This window comes from Suricata suricatta, chromosome 8 (genome assembly GCF_006229205.1).
Source record: "Suricata suricatta isolate VVHF042 chromosome 8, meerkat_22Aug2017_6uvM2_HiC, whole genome shotgun sequence".
Lineage (NCBI taxonomy): Eukaryota > Metazoa > Chordata > Mammalia > Carnivora > Herpestidae > Suricata > Suricata suricatta.
Window position 1 is genome coordinate 123,088,044 of NC_043707.1, and position 16,492 is coordinate 123,104,535.

The 16,492-nt window shown below is 58.7% G+C and overlaps 1 protein-coding gene across 1 annotated transcript; it reads right to left on the reverse strand.

Annotated features, from left to right (window-relative positions):
• Positions 1-132: 132 nt before the first annotated feature.
• SELENON (selenoprotein N) lies at positions 133-16,486 on the reverse strand. Its single transcript, XM_029950068.1, has 12 exons — positions 16,454-16,486; positions 15,532-15,649; positions 12,303-12,436; positions 8,768-8,980; positions 8,395-8,519; positions 7,696-7,833; positions 6,136-6,217; positions 5,623-5,811; positions 5,198-5,303; positions 3,864-3,976; positions 3,682-3,783; positions 133-2,403 (listed from the first exon to the last, which is right to left on the reverse strand). Exons 2-12 carry the CDS (start codon positions 15,578-15,580, stop codon positions 2,233-2,235), a joined length of 1,422 nt encoding a protein of 473 aa, XP_029805928.1. The 5' UTR covers positions 15,581-15,649; positions 16,454-16,486; the 3' UTR covers positions 133-2,232.
• Between the last annotated feature and the right edge of the window lie 6 nt (positions 16,487-16,492).

A 16,492-nucleotide genomic window follows, 5' to 3' on the forward strand; every position in this document is an offset into this window, starting at 1 on the left:
GTGACAAAAAATTGAGTCCCCAAAGGCATTCCAGCCATGTTCCCTTGCCCATCTGCCAAGCCAACCCCACAGAGGAGTCGGATTGAGGATAAAACTAACCAATATCCTACTCGAAGGAAAGGCACTTAGAACCACCCTAGCCTCTCCGATTTTATTATAGGACATGTGGACAGGGGAGAGAAGAGGCAGAGGGGTGATGAGGGCAGCTAGGGCCTTCCCCACCATGAGCTTCATGGCACAGTGGGGTGGGGGGTGTCAGGAAAAGGCAGGAGATGAAGACAAGACAGACCAAGCAATCAGCACCTTTCAAGGGACAAGGACTATTCAGTGTGAGGTGGGTCCTTCTGGACCTGCGTGGACGGGGAGAGCCTGCTGGGTGGGGTGGGGAGGTGGAGTCTGCTGACACTGGGTGGCTCATGGGACTGGCTACTGCCACCCATGCCTGGCAGCACTGAGACAGACTTCGGTGCCCTCCCTCCCTTCAAGGAGCATGGAAGCACTGCCTCCCAGGACACAAAGAACTTAGCTGAGCTTGCTGGCTCTTTCCGTCTGGAGATCAGAGAGGGATGAGACATTTTGGTTTGAACTTTCACGTCAGTGAAAATGGGCAGGGGTGAGAGGTGGGGGCGGAGTGCAAAACAAAGACACCAAAGTCCAGACACAGGCTGAGTTTCAGCTCTACCCTCAGTGACCTTGGGTGAGTTGTCACCTCCCTAAGACTCAGTTTCTTCATCTGCAAAATGGGAATGATTAATCTGCCTCACAGGTTCTTCGTGAGGATTAAATGAGAAAATAGAAGTAATGTTAACAAGAGTTCCTGAGGAGGGGGGTTGCTCAGTATGGATACTTAAGTGGCAGGCAGGGGAATTCAGCAAATGGGAGGCCTGGGAGTGTGTCCAAGGAGGTGTCCGCCTTCCTCTTTCAGGTTTAAGAGTGAGCTCGGGGCAGGATTTGGGGGGCAGGCTGGGCTCCAGGGCTTTAATGAAAGCCCAGGACCCTGGGCCTGAGGGGAGGACACGGATAGGGTTGGGGGTGCACTGACTTTCTTTTTTAAAAAGCTGGAAGGAAAGGAAGAGAGTATTTCTTCCCGTAGGTGCAGCTGCGAAGACATCAAGCTGGACCCACCGAGGATTTCAGGTCCAGCCATCATGGGGCTGCTGCGGGGGGAAGACACCGCCCCTTCATTCTCCTCAGTGTTGGTGTTATCAAAAATATCTACAAACTGTGAGAAAACTTCACATAAAAACACTTGTCTGCATGTATAAAAAAGACTGGCTGTAGTCAGTGGCTTGGGACGTAGACTGAGGCCTTCAGAGAGGCCAGGGAAGGTCAGCGGCCATTTGGTGGGGCGCACGGGGGTCGGGGCGGCCCTGACGGCTCTGGGGGAGGTGTTGTCTTTGGCTGAGCTACACTTCCATGGAGCTGGGGTCTGAGGGGCCGGCAGTCCTACTGTGACCCCTGCTGGGCCGGCAGTGGCGGTGCCTTGGACCTGGGCCTCAGGAACCCCTCAGGGGACTCCCCTGCTAGGAGCAGGAGCCTCCTTCACAGCGAGCTGCCCCAGGAAGATGGCCTCCAGCAAGTCCCCAAACAGTGCTGGGGCCCTATCATTAGGTTGGACTGAGTGGTCTGGAGAGCCGAGGTCTGGGGTGCAGTGGCTTCTGGAAGGGTTTCCCTTGAGCCTCCAGAAGGCTCTCTCCAGCTGAAACTGACCATACTGGGGACACGAGGCATAGGAGGGCAGCCAGGAAGAAGGTTCCAGACAAACAAGAGTGCGTCCCTGGCAACCCCTCCCCAGCCCCCAGTCCGGGCCTTCCGGACCTTTCTTTGGGGAGAGGGTGAATGTAAGGAGAGAGGGGCAGCCCTGTCTTCCTGGCACCACGCCTCCCTGATCGTCACGCCACAGGGGCCTGGGCCGCATGCCTGAGTGGGTGAGGTCCAGGGAGATGACCCGAGGTCCCATTTTTGGTGTCCTGAGCAGCTTCTGGAACCACGTGGGTCATAATGGGCTAACGAGGCAGCTGGGGTCAGAGGTTCATCCGTCCAGTTGCCCCAGGCACCCCCTTGTCTAACCCTTCACGAACCTCTGACCGCACAGGCAGTGGGGGTGGGGGTGCCCGAAGTTTGAAATGTGCCAGGACCTCAGGTTCTGAGCCCAGCCCAAGGGGCCCGTCCTCAGTGTGGGAGGCCTTTGCTTCAGCTCCCCAGCCCCGTCCAGCCCGGCCCGGGGCCGCACTAGGGCTGGAGGAGGGGCAGGCCGCGCCGAAGGCCTTCCTTCAAGAACTGCATGTAGGTGGCCGTGGACGGGTCTTCAAAAGTGGACGAGAAGCTGAAGACGTTGTTCTCAACATCCTCAGGCTTCATGGAGGTGATGTCCAAGAAGTAGTTGGCATTGATGTGGTGGACCTGGGAGAGGGGCTGGGTGAGGAGGGCGAGGGGGGCCCTCTCGCTCCCTGTCTGCGCGCGCTCTCTTAGGAAAATGGGAGGCTCAGGCCTTGACTGTCCTCCCTCCTGGGCAGATGGCAAACACGCGGGGCAGAAGCCGACCACAGGCTGTTCCCCTCTCCTGCTTCTGCGCACACGGCGGGGGGTGGGGTGGGGGGGCCCTGCCAGCAGATGTCTCCCACACCCCACCTGCTGGGCGGGGACCTCCCACCTCTCTGCCTTTCCCTTGTGCCCGCCCCCCCCACATGGCCCCTCTTCCCTCTTCCTGTGACCCATGAACTCCACACTCCCTTGGACCAAAATGCCCACTGGCTCTGTGCCTACCACCCCCTCTGCGTCTCACGCCGGCTAGGCAGTTCCTTAAGGGCAGGTGCCCGGGACACGAGCCAAGAAACACACAGACAAGCGAGCAGGAGAGCCTGGTCCCCAGGCCAAGTTTTGTCTGCCCAGCGCTGTGAGGCCAGGGCCCTGCCACAGCTGGGCTCCACTGGGCCGAGCGCCCGCGCACCGGTGGCCCTCTTCCTGGCTGGCCTCGCCTCTGGCTCCCTGACCGCTCCCGGCCTGAGAGCCTGGGGGAGCTGGCCACCCTCGCCCGGCCCTCGGCCCCACACTAACCATCCCTCAGGACTCAAAGGCTGAGGCTCCCAGACAGCACTTCTTAACTGTGCAGCTTTCACCAAGTCACTGCACCTTTCTGAGCCTTAGTTTCCTTGTTTGGAAAATGGGCACTCGGGATTGTCTGTCTCCCAAAGCTGTGTGAGACCCCGACGAGATGGGTGTGTGAGTGCTCGAAGGGGCCCCCAAGGAGAGGTAGAGTCTTGCAGCTCGGCCAGGCCTGGGGCCCCCTGGTCCTCTCCGCTGTCACAGGCCTGGTTCCCTCTCCCTCCTTCCATCCCAGAGCTGGCCACAATGGTCCTCAGGCCAGCTTTCCCTTCCAGGTCATGTTCCTGTCCACCCTGCCGCTAGCCTGTGCTCATGGCTGCCCCATCCCCGAAGTGCTACTGAGGTCCCCCTGCTCGCAGGAGTGTCCCAACACCTGTATGGGGCAGGCAGGGCGGGCACGACAATCCCTATTTTACAGATGGGGACAAGTGAGGCTCAGGCTGGCGGGGAGACCAGCAGGATGTAGTGGAGCCAGCCCCGAAGCCTGAGGAGATGCGTGAGTCCGTGCCCCTTACTTTCTGCTTCCTCAGCCTCACGGTAGGGGGGAGGGGGGCGCAGGTGCTGGGGGCCGCCTACCACAGTGCCATTGGGCAGACAGATCATCATCTCCACGGGGAAGCTGTACTTCTCCAAGTGCAAGTCGGCCAGCTTCTTGTGGGACGGGTTCTCCTGGTTGTTCTGTGGGGACAGGTGGGCGCACTCCTGATGCCTCAGCCTCCAGCCCTCCCTCCCCCCACCCGAGGGCTCCCGCCGCTCACCTGCATGTCTTCCAGCTCCCTCACCAGGGACCAAGTGCTGATGAAGCTCTCGTTGAGGAGGGCGAGGATGGGCGAACTTTCCAGGACTGTCTCCCGGAGAGTCCGCCCTGAACCTGTTCAGGGAATGGCAAGGCCAGAGGAGTGAGGCCTCCCCCACCCCCGCCACGTCTTACTGGCTTTTCTATCGGTAATAAACCTCACGGACTGTAGGATGGTCTGTGCACGCCAGTGAAATAACAGATTCAAAGAGCCTGCCATGGAGAAGGTGTCACTACAGTCAATGACATACCAGAGTCCTAGGCTGAGATTGGGGGCGAGGGGCTTCGGCCCAGGGACCCACAGACTTTGGCAGCTTCTTAAACCCACCACCCTCTGTGGCCCAGGGCCTTTGCACAGATTTTACTATACCTAAAACACGTTTTCTCCTGTCACCTGGCAAATGTCTACTCAGCCTTCAAGTGTCAGCTTAAAATCACTATCCCTCAGAAGCCTTCCCCGAGCCCGTGTCACACTCTGGATCTTCCCCTGGGTGACGCTCACCACGCCTGAACTTATTCACTCTACGTCTGCCTTCCACACGCACCGTGCTCCCCGAAGACAGGGCCACATCTGACTTCCTTATTAGGAAACTTTCAGCACCTGGCCCACAGCTTGGCGCAGGAGGTCCCCAGGGTGTTTGTCGATTGACTGAATGAGGGCAGGGCACCGTTTTACTCATCTTCGTGCCCGCTGTCAGACAGACACCCAAAATCTGTGTCTCTAGGAGGTCCTGGGCGAATCTTCTGAGTAAGTGAAGGCCTGGCCAGCCTCTGGCACTATTTTCTCTCTCATTTGTCTGCAACACTTCACAGCACCCACCACTTTTACGTCCAACCTCACAACTCTGGGAGGCAAGCATGTTACTCCTCCTTCACTGCTGAGAAAACTACAGCTTGAAGAGCGGGGGACTTAGACCATAACGTCAACCTGATGGTGAAGAAGGTCAAATAAGGCCCCTCCCACCGGCTCTTCCTTTGCCAGCAGGGCGGCCTCCTGCCCCAAGGCCCTGGGGCCTCAATAAACTTTCCCTTTCATTGAAAAAAAAAAAAAGGAGGGGAAGTCATTTGGCCAAGGTCTCCAATGCTGCAAATGACCGGGCTGGGCTCTTTACTGTGAACAGCGGCTGCTTCTGAGCTCAGCATCCACCCTCCCTGCCACCAAGCCCTTACCCCACACCCCTGCCCTGGGTAGTCCCCAAGCCCCCCATGTTCCAACAGGACAGTCGTGGTCTCAGAGCCTCCTGCACCCCACGAGGCATGGTATCTTCCCCCCCAGACTGGCGGGCTCTCCCTCACCTCAGCAGGACTGGTCATCCAGGGCCCCCCACAGCAGAATTGAGTGCACCAGCTTGTTCTTGGCTTTGGCTTCGTCGAAGGCCTCGGTGAATGGCAGATAGGTGACCTGGGGCCAAGTGGAGACAGAGAGAAGCTACTGCGTGAGGCCAGGGTCCTTCCTGATCAGGAGCTGGGTGTAGTGTGTATATGTGTGTGTGCATGTGTGTATTGGTAGTGTGTGTGTGTGTGTGTGTGTGTGTGTGTGTGTGTGTAAGAAAGGGTGTTGCTGAGCCAGGGGAATGCCCCCTCCAAGTTCTGAATGGCGAAAGCGAGGCAAGAGAGGCCCCACTCGTACAGGCCAGGCCCCGTACCCAGCCAGGAGTCGAGTGCCAACCTGCCTGGCCGCACAGAGCCCACCCCTCGCCCTCACTCCCTGCCCAGCCCACCTTCTTGAAGGGGTACATGGCCACCTCCAGGCGCCGGGCAGCCTCCTCCCAGCTCAGCTCCTGCTGCCACTCGATCTCCTCGAAGACAAACTGGAGGGGCTCCCCTGACGGCGGGCGGCTCTCGATCACGTTGCCATCCTCGTCCAGGATCACGGAAGGCACCGACGGGCCCACGGCCTCCAGCTCCATCTGAGCCAGAGGTCAGTGGGGGTTGACATCACTGAGGGTGTCTCAGAGATGGGCAAGAATCCTTAAGAGACCCTCCAAGATACCCCACCCATTGCAAAGGTGGAGAAACTGAGGCTCCGGGCAGGGCAGGGCCTGGTCAGGGCTGTGGTGGGTCTGGAACAGAGCCAGTGCCCATCTGGGGCTCCTTCTACTGTGTGAAGCCGTCTGGGGGGCCGATGACAGCCGGTTTTCTGGGGGACCGTTGGCCTCAGCCTGCCAGGGGCCTGTCCTTCACCCTGGTCTGCCCGAGACTCCCGGCCCTGCAGCTGAGTCCCGTGTGCTCACCTGGGGGATGTAGCCAATGTCCACCTCCATGTTGCTGCTCTCACTGGCCCCGTACAGCCACTCCATGTCCACGTTTAGAGACCTGGGGACAGGTGAGAGGCTGGCCAGGGCAGAACACCCCCAGCACCAAGGCCCATTAACCCTATGTCAAGACTTTACAGCACACAACTCTTCCTACCGATGAGGACACTGAGGCCTGGCAAGGTGAACCCAAGGTCTCGGGGCCACTGGGGTTTTGAAAGCCGAGCCTCGGCCCTTTTGTGTCCCTGGGCTGCCTCTCCCTAAGGCATTGCAACCACACTCTGCTCACTGGCCCTGCCCCTTACAGTTCACAAAGGGCTTTTGCATCCGTTGTCTCCCAGTGCCGCTCAAGGCTCTTTGAGGTAAAAAGATCATCAGTGCCTCCCCTGGGACACTGAGAGGGGCAGGAGCGAAAACCTGGCCCCGCCCTCCCTGAGCTGCCTCCCCAGTTCCCTCTCCCACAGGAAGCCTGGCCCCACCACGTGCCATCCGCAGATCCGCCACACGAGGGCAGCCCAGCACCAACAACCACCCACCTTGGGCTGGTCTTTGGTCCCGGCCCAGTTTCATCCAATCCAGAACCCCCACTTCCAACCCTGAGGGGGAGGCGGGCGTGCCCTGGGCTGAGCCTGCACAGCTGAGGGGAGGGAGAGAAAAGCACCCCCGCTCCTGGGGCCAGCTTTCTCTTCCCAGGCTATCCCAGCCATCCCTCATTCTTGCCCCAGAGCCATCCCTTCATCTAGCAGATGAGGAAACAGGGCCTTGGCCACAGCCGTGCAACCCACTGGTGCCATGGTGGAGACTTGGTATGGGCCTGTCCTTGTCCTGGGTCACTCAGACCTACTAAGCAGCCATTTGCTGTAAGGGACGAATCTAGAAAGACATGAAGCCAGGCCCTCTGGGTCCCATGCTCTTGACAAGAGGCTGACCCTCAGCAGGTGGGGCACACTGGAAGGTAGCTGGCATGGAATCCTCCAGAAGGTCCTCAGGCCCTCTGCCCCCCACCCAGGGCCTGAGGTAGCAAGTACACGTGGTGGAGGACCTGCCCCTGGGCCTTGATATGTGCTGCTCTCTGCCTGGCTAAACTCTCCTAACCGCCCCCAGGTCTCTGCTTAGATGGCTCTTCCCCTGGGAAGGCTTCCTGGACCTGCCCAGGCAGGTCCCTGGCCCCCTGCCAGCCCTCCCTTAGGGTGACATGAGCAGGCTGTGGTTACAGGTCTGTGAGCAGTATGAGGGTGCTGGGCTCCAGCTTTGGGGAGGGTCTGTTGGCTGCTGCCCTGGGTCCTGGGCACAGAGTTGGCAGTCCAGGCCACCTGGGACGTGGCTGCCACGTGATGAAGGGCCCCACCTCAGCTCGCCTCAAGCTGCCTCCTCCCAGGTGAGCTCTAGGCCTCTCCAAAGAGAAGTGGCTCTGGAGAGCAAAGAGGGACAGACCTTGAGGGGGCCTCTGGGCCCCTGCACTTGAGCTCCCAGAGCGAGGGGGTAGACAGGGGCAAACCGTGGTGGGGTACAGGGCCGGCCCGGGACCCAGGCTCCCACCTGTGGTTGGGCACAAAGAGCCGGAAGTCCCGGACGTGGGTGGCATCTTTGGAGAGGATGATGTGGCCGGTGAACTGACCAGGCGAGAACCAGAAGGGGAAGTCCGGTGGCTCGCTGAGCTGGAACTCGGCATGGATCCTGGGGGGAGAGGAGCCTGGCTGGGAGCACCCCTGCGGAGCTGGTACCCCCCCGCCCCGCCCCGGCCGCTGCTCTTGTGCCAAAGCTGGGGAACCCTTGGCCAGAGTCTCCTGTGGAGAACAGGGCTGGGCAGGGAGAAGCCACAAGGCCCTCGAAGGGCTGCCCGTCCTCAGCGCCCGGTTCACACACCACCTTCCCTGGAGGCCTTGCCTGACCGACTGTCCTCTGACCCTCACAGCCTCTGCAGGGGGTATGACCTGGTGTCACAGCTCTGCTACACTCCCCTCTGGGCAGGTGACAATCACAGCCACCAGCCTCATGCTAAGCAAGCACCACACTTTGTCCTTGCTCCTAGAAGGAAGTCACCACCACCCTCCAGCCACAGATGACGAAACCAAGGCCCAGAGAGTCAACACTGCTGGCCGAAGACCAGAGGGTGGCACGTGGTAGCACTGGGGGCTACCAGGCAGGCCCTGCCCTCGCAGTGCTGTGCCCTTCCGTGCTTCCCCGGGGTCCCCAGCCTGGCAGAGAGACCAGGAGGGGTCTCTGAGGACTACAAACCGGAACAGCACGGTATAGTAGAAGTCGCTGATGGCAGTCAGGCAGGCGACAGCCCCCTGGGGGGCAAAGCGGGTCTTCACGAAGGGCCGAGGGTGGAACATGCTCAGGAGCCGGTGGATGATGACCTGAGGGGCGGGCAGTGGAGACCCATGCGGGCTTGCTGGGTCCCAATCCCCAGCGTTTCCGCTCTGGACCTGCAGTTCTGGGGCCCGGTAGGGGGAGGCAGGAGAGCAGGAGGGGTGGTCCTGGCACTTGGGGTCCAGGTATAGAGCTGGTGCAGAGGGGGCGTGGCTGGGTAAGAGGAGGGGCTGGGGGGTGCTGTACCTGGGCTGGTTGGGGCTGGCAGGGTCTGGGTCACTAGGGCAGCCCTCACCTCTTTGCCCTTGGGCGGTGGGGGGTAGAAGCGGTTGTTGGATAAATAGCCGGTGAAGACGCTCAGCTCACTGGGGATGATCCACCAGGGCTCCCCCAGCTCCACGGGGCCCCGTGGAGGAAGGAAGGGCCGGAAGTGTCGGGCAGCAAACACGGCACTCGGAGAGGCCGCAGTGGTCCAGTTGCGGAGGCCAGAGAGGGCCAGGCGGGAGACCTGGGGCAGTGGAAAGCCAAAGCTATTGGGGTGCAGAGAAGCACGACATGGGGGTCCCCATTCCGTGAGTGCGTGGAGGTCTCCCTGGAGCCGAGGCTCACCTCACCCCACCTGCTCCCCCAACCCCCAGCCCAGGAAGCAGCACCCCCCGCCTCCGTGGCCCACTCAGGCCAAGCCCAGGCCTGAGCCACAGGGCCACTGGGGCTGGGATGGGGGGCTGGGGGCGGGGGTGCTCTGTGCAGGCATTCTGCCTGCCTCTTCCCTCCCTGGCTAAGCTCAGTCACATGGTCCCAGTCCCAGGCTTCACAGGCATGTGGTCCTGCCTCCCTCCTTTGTGCCAGATGGTGATCCCAACTGCCCCTGCCTGCCATTCCCTCTCCTAGCGTTGCCTTTTCCTTCTCCATCTTCTCTCCAAGTCCCCTCCCCGGGGTAACGTCCCCCTTAGGGGGCAGAGGGCTTGGAGGGACCTCTGAGGAGGAAGGTGGTAGCCACCTTGGGGGACATCTCTGGGGTAAAGAGCCGGATGGGACCACAGAGAAGGGGAAGGAAGGCAGTCTCCAGGAAGTGCCTGCTTCCTGGGTAGCCAGCACCCCACTGGCTGGGCACCTGGAATGCCTGGGGTCCCTCAGCCATTTCCTGTCACTTCAGTAAGGCGCCCTCTCCATCTGGCGAGCTGCTGCGCAGGACAGGATGAGGGTCATCGAGCCTGTCTGCACATCTAGAACACGGAGGCAGCACCTGGAGCGCGTCCTCCAGTAAAACCTGCACCTTCCACCTTCCGTAGCCCCTCCCCACCCCTCTGTGCTCCAGGCAGGAGTCCCGCAGAGGCCCTGGCCACCAGGATAGCAAGTGACTGGAAACTTCGGGGGGGGGGGGCACCCGGCTACCAGGGAGCTGCCAGGTCTTTGACAGCAGCAGGCTCCCTCTCCCTTCCATGCCTCTGCAGTGGTGGGGGGCCAGGGTCACTTTGAGGAGGGAGGAGGTGGTTCTTGGAGCCCTCCCCAAGAGGACTGAGCAGGCAGGTTCTGTCCAAGGGCCGCCCACCCCTGCAGGGGAGCTGCCCACAAAGGGGGGAGCTGTGCTCTGTGGGGCACTGCTCCTGACCCATCTTCCCTGTAAGAGCAGCTGTGCCCGGGCACCCTGCCAGCCCCACCCCACCCTTACTGCTCTGCGGGGGGCTCACCCACCCAGACAGCTTCAACCACCAATGATCACTGCCAACCTTGCCCATCAGAATCTTCTATATAAGGTCAAACCTGTGTTTCCAACCACTTATTGGACTGTCCCCCTGGGTGTCCCCAGGCACCATGACTTCAGCGGGTCCAGACTGACCTCATTCCCTCCCCACCAGATCCACTCCCTGCTCTGGGTCCCCTGGGGCAAGTGGCCCACCCTGCACTTGGTCACCAGCCAGAAGCCTGAGTCACCCCTCCAGCCCCCTACCCCCACCTTCCATTAGTAGCCATGCCCTGCCTGCCTTCCTTTCCCGGCATCTTCCAGGATACTTGCCTTCCTCTCCGTCACCTCTGCCCTCCTTCGACCCCCATACCCCCGCTCCCCACCTCCCCCACCTTCTCCTCCTTCCCGAGAAATGGTCATCTTGTCTCCCATTTTTCCCCCGCTGCCGGCCTACAGAGCATCTGATGAGGAAACCTTCCCATTTCAAAATTTGCTGCAGAATGAAGGCCGATGCCAGGTGACCAAGGCCCTCTGCAGTCTGGTGACTTCCTTTTCATTTTTTTATTTATTTATTTTAATGTTTTATTTATTTTTGATACAGAGAGAGACAGAGCATGAGAGGGAAGGGGCAGAGAGAGGAGACACAGAACCGGAAGCAGGCTCCAGGCTCTGAGCTAGCTGTCAGCACAGAGCCTGACGCGGGGCTCAAACCCACGAACGTGAGATCTGACCTGAGCCGAAGTCAGAGGCTTAACCGACTGAGCCACCCAGGCGCCCCTGGTGACTTCCTTTTCAACCTCACTGACCACGATGTCCCTGCATGTGTCCCCCTGTGCTCTGGGTCCAGCTGCGCTAGCTCCCTGTCCTCAGGCCACTGGCCTGGCGCTTCTGCCTTCAGACCTTTGTTCCTGTGCAAGTGGCACTGCAGGGGGGAAGGCTGAATAGGTGTGGGCTGGGCAAAGAGGAAAAGCCGCTCCTGGCAGAGGGGACGGCACACAAGAAGGCTCACAGCTGGAAGAAAGCCTGGGCGTCTGGAGTGGCCGGAACAGAGCAAGCCGGTGGCAGGAGGTCTGGGAAAGCCGGCAGGGTGCGGGGAGCCTGTGTGCGGTGGGGTTGGGCCTGAGACCTTGGCCACAAGGTCTGGGGCGGGCGGGGCTGCTCAGGACAGCATTAGTCAGGTGCCCTCCCCACCCTGTGACCCCCTGCCAGGGACAGAGCCTCAGGGCTGGTTTATCGGAGCTCGGCAGAGCACCTGTCAGGTGCCAGGCATGGTGCCAGGGGCCTGAGGCGGCACAAAGGTTCACTGCCCTTGCCCTCAAAAAACTCAGCCTCGGGGGAAAGACTGAGTTACAGAAAGTAACAAGCCTACATGAGGCCTGCTTCAACCCTGTCTCCAGTGCGCTTGCTGCTTCCTCTGCCCAAGCTCCCCGCCCTCCACCTCCTCCTGCAGCCTCTATCAGATGGCAGAGTCTTCCTCCAGGAAGCCCACCGAGATCCCATCTGGGTTAGGGGCTCATGCTTATCCCTCCTGCACCAGACTGTGTCCCAGACAACAGTGTCAGCACCACACCCACTTCTGGCCCCCCCCGCCCCACCCCCCACCCCAGCCCCAAGGGCCATCTGGGTGGTTCAGTTGGATGAGCTTCCAATTCTTGGTTTCTTTTTTTTTTTTTTGAGACAGAGACAGAGCTTGAGCGGGGAGGGGCAGAGAGAGAGAGAAAATCCAGGCTCTAGGCTCTAAGCTGTCAGCACAGAGCCCGATGTGGGGCTTGAACTCACAGACTGCGAGATCATGACCTGAGCCAAAGTCGGCCGCCCAACTGACTGAGCCACCCAGGTGTCCCTCTTGGTTTCAACTCAGGTCATGATCTGGGGTCATGGGATCGAGTTCAGTGTGGGGCTCCACACTGAGTGTGGAACCTGCTTAAGATTCACTCTCTCTCCCTCTACCCCTTTCCCCCCTACTTGCGTGCTCTCTCTCTCTCTCAAAAATAAAGATAAATTAAAAAAAAAAAAAAAGGAAAGGAAGGAAGGAAAGATGAGCAGAGCAGACCTCTTCGCAGGAAGTGAGTGAGCGCAGACGGTTCTGTATTTGTGGTCCCACCTGCGAGCAGCCTCCACTGCCCTCCCCCCTCACACTCACCCCCAGGAACCCATCTTTGCTCTTGGTCATGGACTCCGGGATCAGAGGCTGGAATCGGGCTTCGATGGTGAGTGTCTCCTCGCTGGGGTCAAGGGGCAGCTCCTCCTCCTCATAGCTGGCGGCAGGGGTTGAGCCTAGGAGACATGGCCAGGCAGGTCACTGGAGGGGGGGGGGCCTTCTCGGGAAGGCCCTCTCCGCCCCCCACCAAATGGCCAGTGACTAAGGGAGCCAGGTTTGGAGCTGGAGTAATAGTTAACAAACCAAAGTAATGACAAATAACTATCACATTTTCATTTCACTGTAGCTCTGAGACGCAGAGAATACTGTTATTACCAGCCCTATTTTACACATGAGAAGTAGAGGCTCAGAGAGGCGGAGTCCCTTCCCAAAGGTCACACAGCCAGGTAGTGGAGGGAGTGAGGATTCGAAGGCAGGCGTGTTGTACTCTAAACCCACAACCAACCAGGACCCTCTTCTGACGGTACTGTGATCTCAGAGACTCAGTTTCCTTAAAGGCTCAGGAACCAGAAGAGCTGGGTTCAAATCCCGCCCCTTACCAGCCATGTGGATGTTTGGCCAGTGGCTTGTTATGAGGACTGGATGAGAGGATCCACGTAGCATTAGCACCAGGTTTGGTCCAGAGTGAACCAGTAATAAACTTGACCTGTGTTACTCCTACCAGAGGCTTCAGGGTCGGGGAGCCACGGAGCTGGGACTCAAACTGAATTCTTTTGACTCCATCCCGTGCTCTTTCTATGAGGCCAGGCTGACTGCAGAAAGGCCATTCTTGTCCCCCCCTCCCTTTGTCCTGCAAACTGAGATGAACTTGGCGTTCGGCCCCCAAATGCAGCATCTGGGCGGGCGGCTGCCTCTCCCAGTGGCCGCGATCCTAGCACGGAAGAGAAGCTGCTCTCTGGAGCTTGGAGCAGAGAGCACACGGGCTCCAGGCTGGGGTCAGTTCCGTCTCCTGGGTGATCTGGGGCAAATCCCTCCGCCCCTCTGGCCTTCCCACGTGGGAAAGCCAGGCCATGCTGCCCTGTGTGTCCCTGTCACGGGGGCCTCGAGAAGAAATGAATGCTTGCTACAGTCACTCAGAACAACGAATGAAAAGTGAGAAACAGAACCACGTTTGACATTGTCTTTGGTGTCATAAGCTCCGAGGCCACAACGTCCTCCAGAATGCCAGTTTGGAAGAGAGGACACTCGCTTCTCCCTGGTTTTCTGGGTGGCCCTGTTTCCCCTTCTGTATAAGGAGTAGCAGGGGCTGAACTTGATTTCTTAAATCTTTTCCTGCCCGAGGCACGCCAAGTCCAAGCCTTTCAAGTGTGGACAGAGTCATGATGAAGGTTTAGGAAGAAATGAAGCCTATTTCAGAAGGGGTGACTGACAGGAGGGAGGGGCCCTGGACACCTCCGATGAATAAGGCAGCGAGTGGAAGGCCTTGTCATGGCTGCGGTCCCCAGGCAGGGTCGTGGTACAGAGATGAGCCAGGGCATCTGATGAACAAACTGACAGACCAAATGGGTGCATCTGGAACAATTCTCCATCAGGAATGGTCAGAATCACTGTAGATGCCTTTTCAAACTAAAGATGCCCCGAATCCTCCTCAAACCTACTGAGTCAGAATCCTAAGGGGCTAGGGGCGCCTGGGTGGCTCAGTCGGTTAAGTGTCCGACTTTGGCTCAGGTCATGATTTCACAGTCCATGGGTTCAAGCCTTGCGCCCGGGCTTTGTGCTGACAGCTCAGAGCCTGTAGCATGCTCTCTCTCTGCTCCTCCCCTGCTCACACCTCCGTCTTTCTCTCTCTCTCAAAAAGTAAATAAACATTAAAAAAATTTTTTTAAATAAAAAAAATCCTAAGGGGCTAGAATGAGGAAGCTACCCTTTTTAAGAAATATTTTTTTAATGTTTTATTTATTTTTGAGACAGAGCATGAGACGGGGAAGGGCAGAGAGACAGGGAGACACAGAATCTGAGGCAGGCTCCAGGCTCTGAGCTGTCAGCACAGAGCCTGATGCGGGGTTCAAACCCACGATTGTGAGATCATGACCTGATCGTGAGATCATGATCTGAGCCAACGTCGGAGGCTTAACCGGCTGTGCCACCCAGGCGTCCTGGGAGCTGCCCTTTTAGTCAGTACTCCCAGCAGCTACCGGTCTCAAGAACCACAGTTATTTCGGCATCTGTAAGCCACTGCAGCAAAACTTTCCAAAGAGCAATCTGGAAACCTCAGAGGTAGGGAATAATAAGAATGTGCAAGCTTATTAGCTTGTTTGGCTTTTTCAATTCTTTTACTGTTATCACAGATAATTACTAATAACAATGTCCAGTGTGTTATGGCCTTATGGTTTTTTTCATTAAAAGTTTTATTTCCTGACTTACAAGTAACTCATTACAGACAATTCGTAAAACCTTCAAGATACAAAGAAACTTAAACACACTCATAACCATGCCAACCAGATAGCCTGCTTCTCTTCCCTGCATAGATGGTATTTTTGGCTTTGTTTTATTGTATTTTTTGTTTTCCCAAAACTTGGTCCAGTTTTTCCCTCACAGAGGCCAAGAAGGTAAAGGAGAGAGAGATTATTTTCCCCGTGGAGAAAAAGATCTTTGTGGGGAAAAAAACGGGGGGAGGCGCCTGGATGGCTCAGGTCATGATCTCATGTTTGTGGGTTCAAGCCCTGTGTCCGGCTCTGTGCTGACAGCTCAGAGCCTGGAGCCTGTTTAGGATTTGGTGTCTCCTTCTGTGTCTGCCCCTCCCCTGCATACGCTCTGTCTCTCTTGAAAAAATAAATAAATGTGTAAAAAAAAAGATTTATGTGAAAAAATATTAAAAGAGCCCTCAAGCTCAGTGAGCTTGTCATTATGAAGGAAGCACTGTCTCCGTCCATAAAAAAGGACAGGAGGTGACTGTGCGGATCCTCAGGAAAGTGTTTGCAGAATAAGAGGTCAAAGCAAATCCGCATGAGGCCGACCTGTTTACCTGCCCAACTGCTTGCACAACAGGACTGACTGTCACTGAGAGGCACTGATACACGTCTGCTCCAGCAGATTCGCATTTCTCATCTGACCCTCCTCCTCTGGCGGGGACTGTGGTCACCGGGCCAGCAAGTGGCCTGCCTCCCTGACCCAGCCCGAGACACAGAATGCCCATCACTGTGCTTTGGTGTTGACACCAAAGGGCCGTGCCTCGGTGCCCCCCTCCCCAGGCCCCAGCCTCTCCTGGTACCTGTCAGCTTCTCAGCAATGGGCTTGAACTCCTCGGGGCTGATGTACATATCCCGGTCTGTGTCCAAGGAGGAAAAGAGAAAGAGGCCTTCTGTCCCCAGGGACTTCAGTGCTGATTCCTGCTTGGGAGGAAGGGGACTCGGCTGAGCACCACTGAATACCCAGTTGGGGTCCCAAAGAGGGGGAGGCAGCAACTCTTCTGAGTTTTCAGGGCACTTCCAGTCCACCCATTCAGATGTCACCTCTGCACACCCCAGAGCCGCCCCCCAACCCCCCCTCCCCTGTCTCTGCTGGTCCCTGCTTCACTCTGCTCTTTCATTCACCATCTACTAACCCCAAGGCTGTCCTAGTCTTCTATGTGGCCCCATCCCCATTTCACACTCTCACCAGTGTCCTCTTCTGGCCCCTGCACTGTCTGGCACTCCCCAGGCCCCCACCAGACTCTTGGGGTCACAGCTTTGCTCCCTCTGTCCAGGTCACCTTTCTGGACCACCCCTCCGGACTGTCCCAGGCCCTGCCTCACACTGGGCCGGTACTCCAGCCTCCCTGCAGCAGTCTTCCCAAGTCTAACCACCCCACCCCCCAACCCCGTTTCCCTCCCTTTCATGCCACCATCCCGGGCCGGTCAGTCCTGACCTTCCGTCGCGTCCCAACCCCAACCCGTGCCTCCCCATCCCTTCCCTCGCCCCCTCCGAACCTGCCTCTGCACTCCGAGCCCCCTCCCCTTGCCTCTTCCGACCGCCCCCCCCCGAACCCCCCCACTGCCAGCTCCGAGCCCCGCCCTCCGAGCCCCTCCCCTCGCCTCTTCCGAGGCTCCCCCCAGCCCTCCGAGGACCCCCGCCCCCCGCACGCCCCCTCCCCCAGCCCCCCGGAACCCAGGCCTTCGGGGGAGCCCCGCGCGCGCCCTTCCCCGCGGGCCAGACCTGCCGCGCTGCCGCTTGGGCCTCGGCGTGGCGGGCATA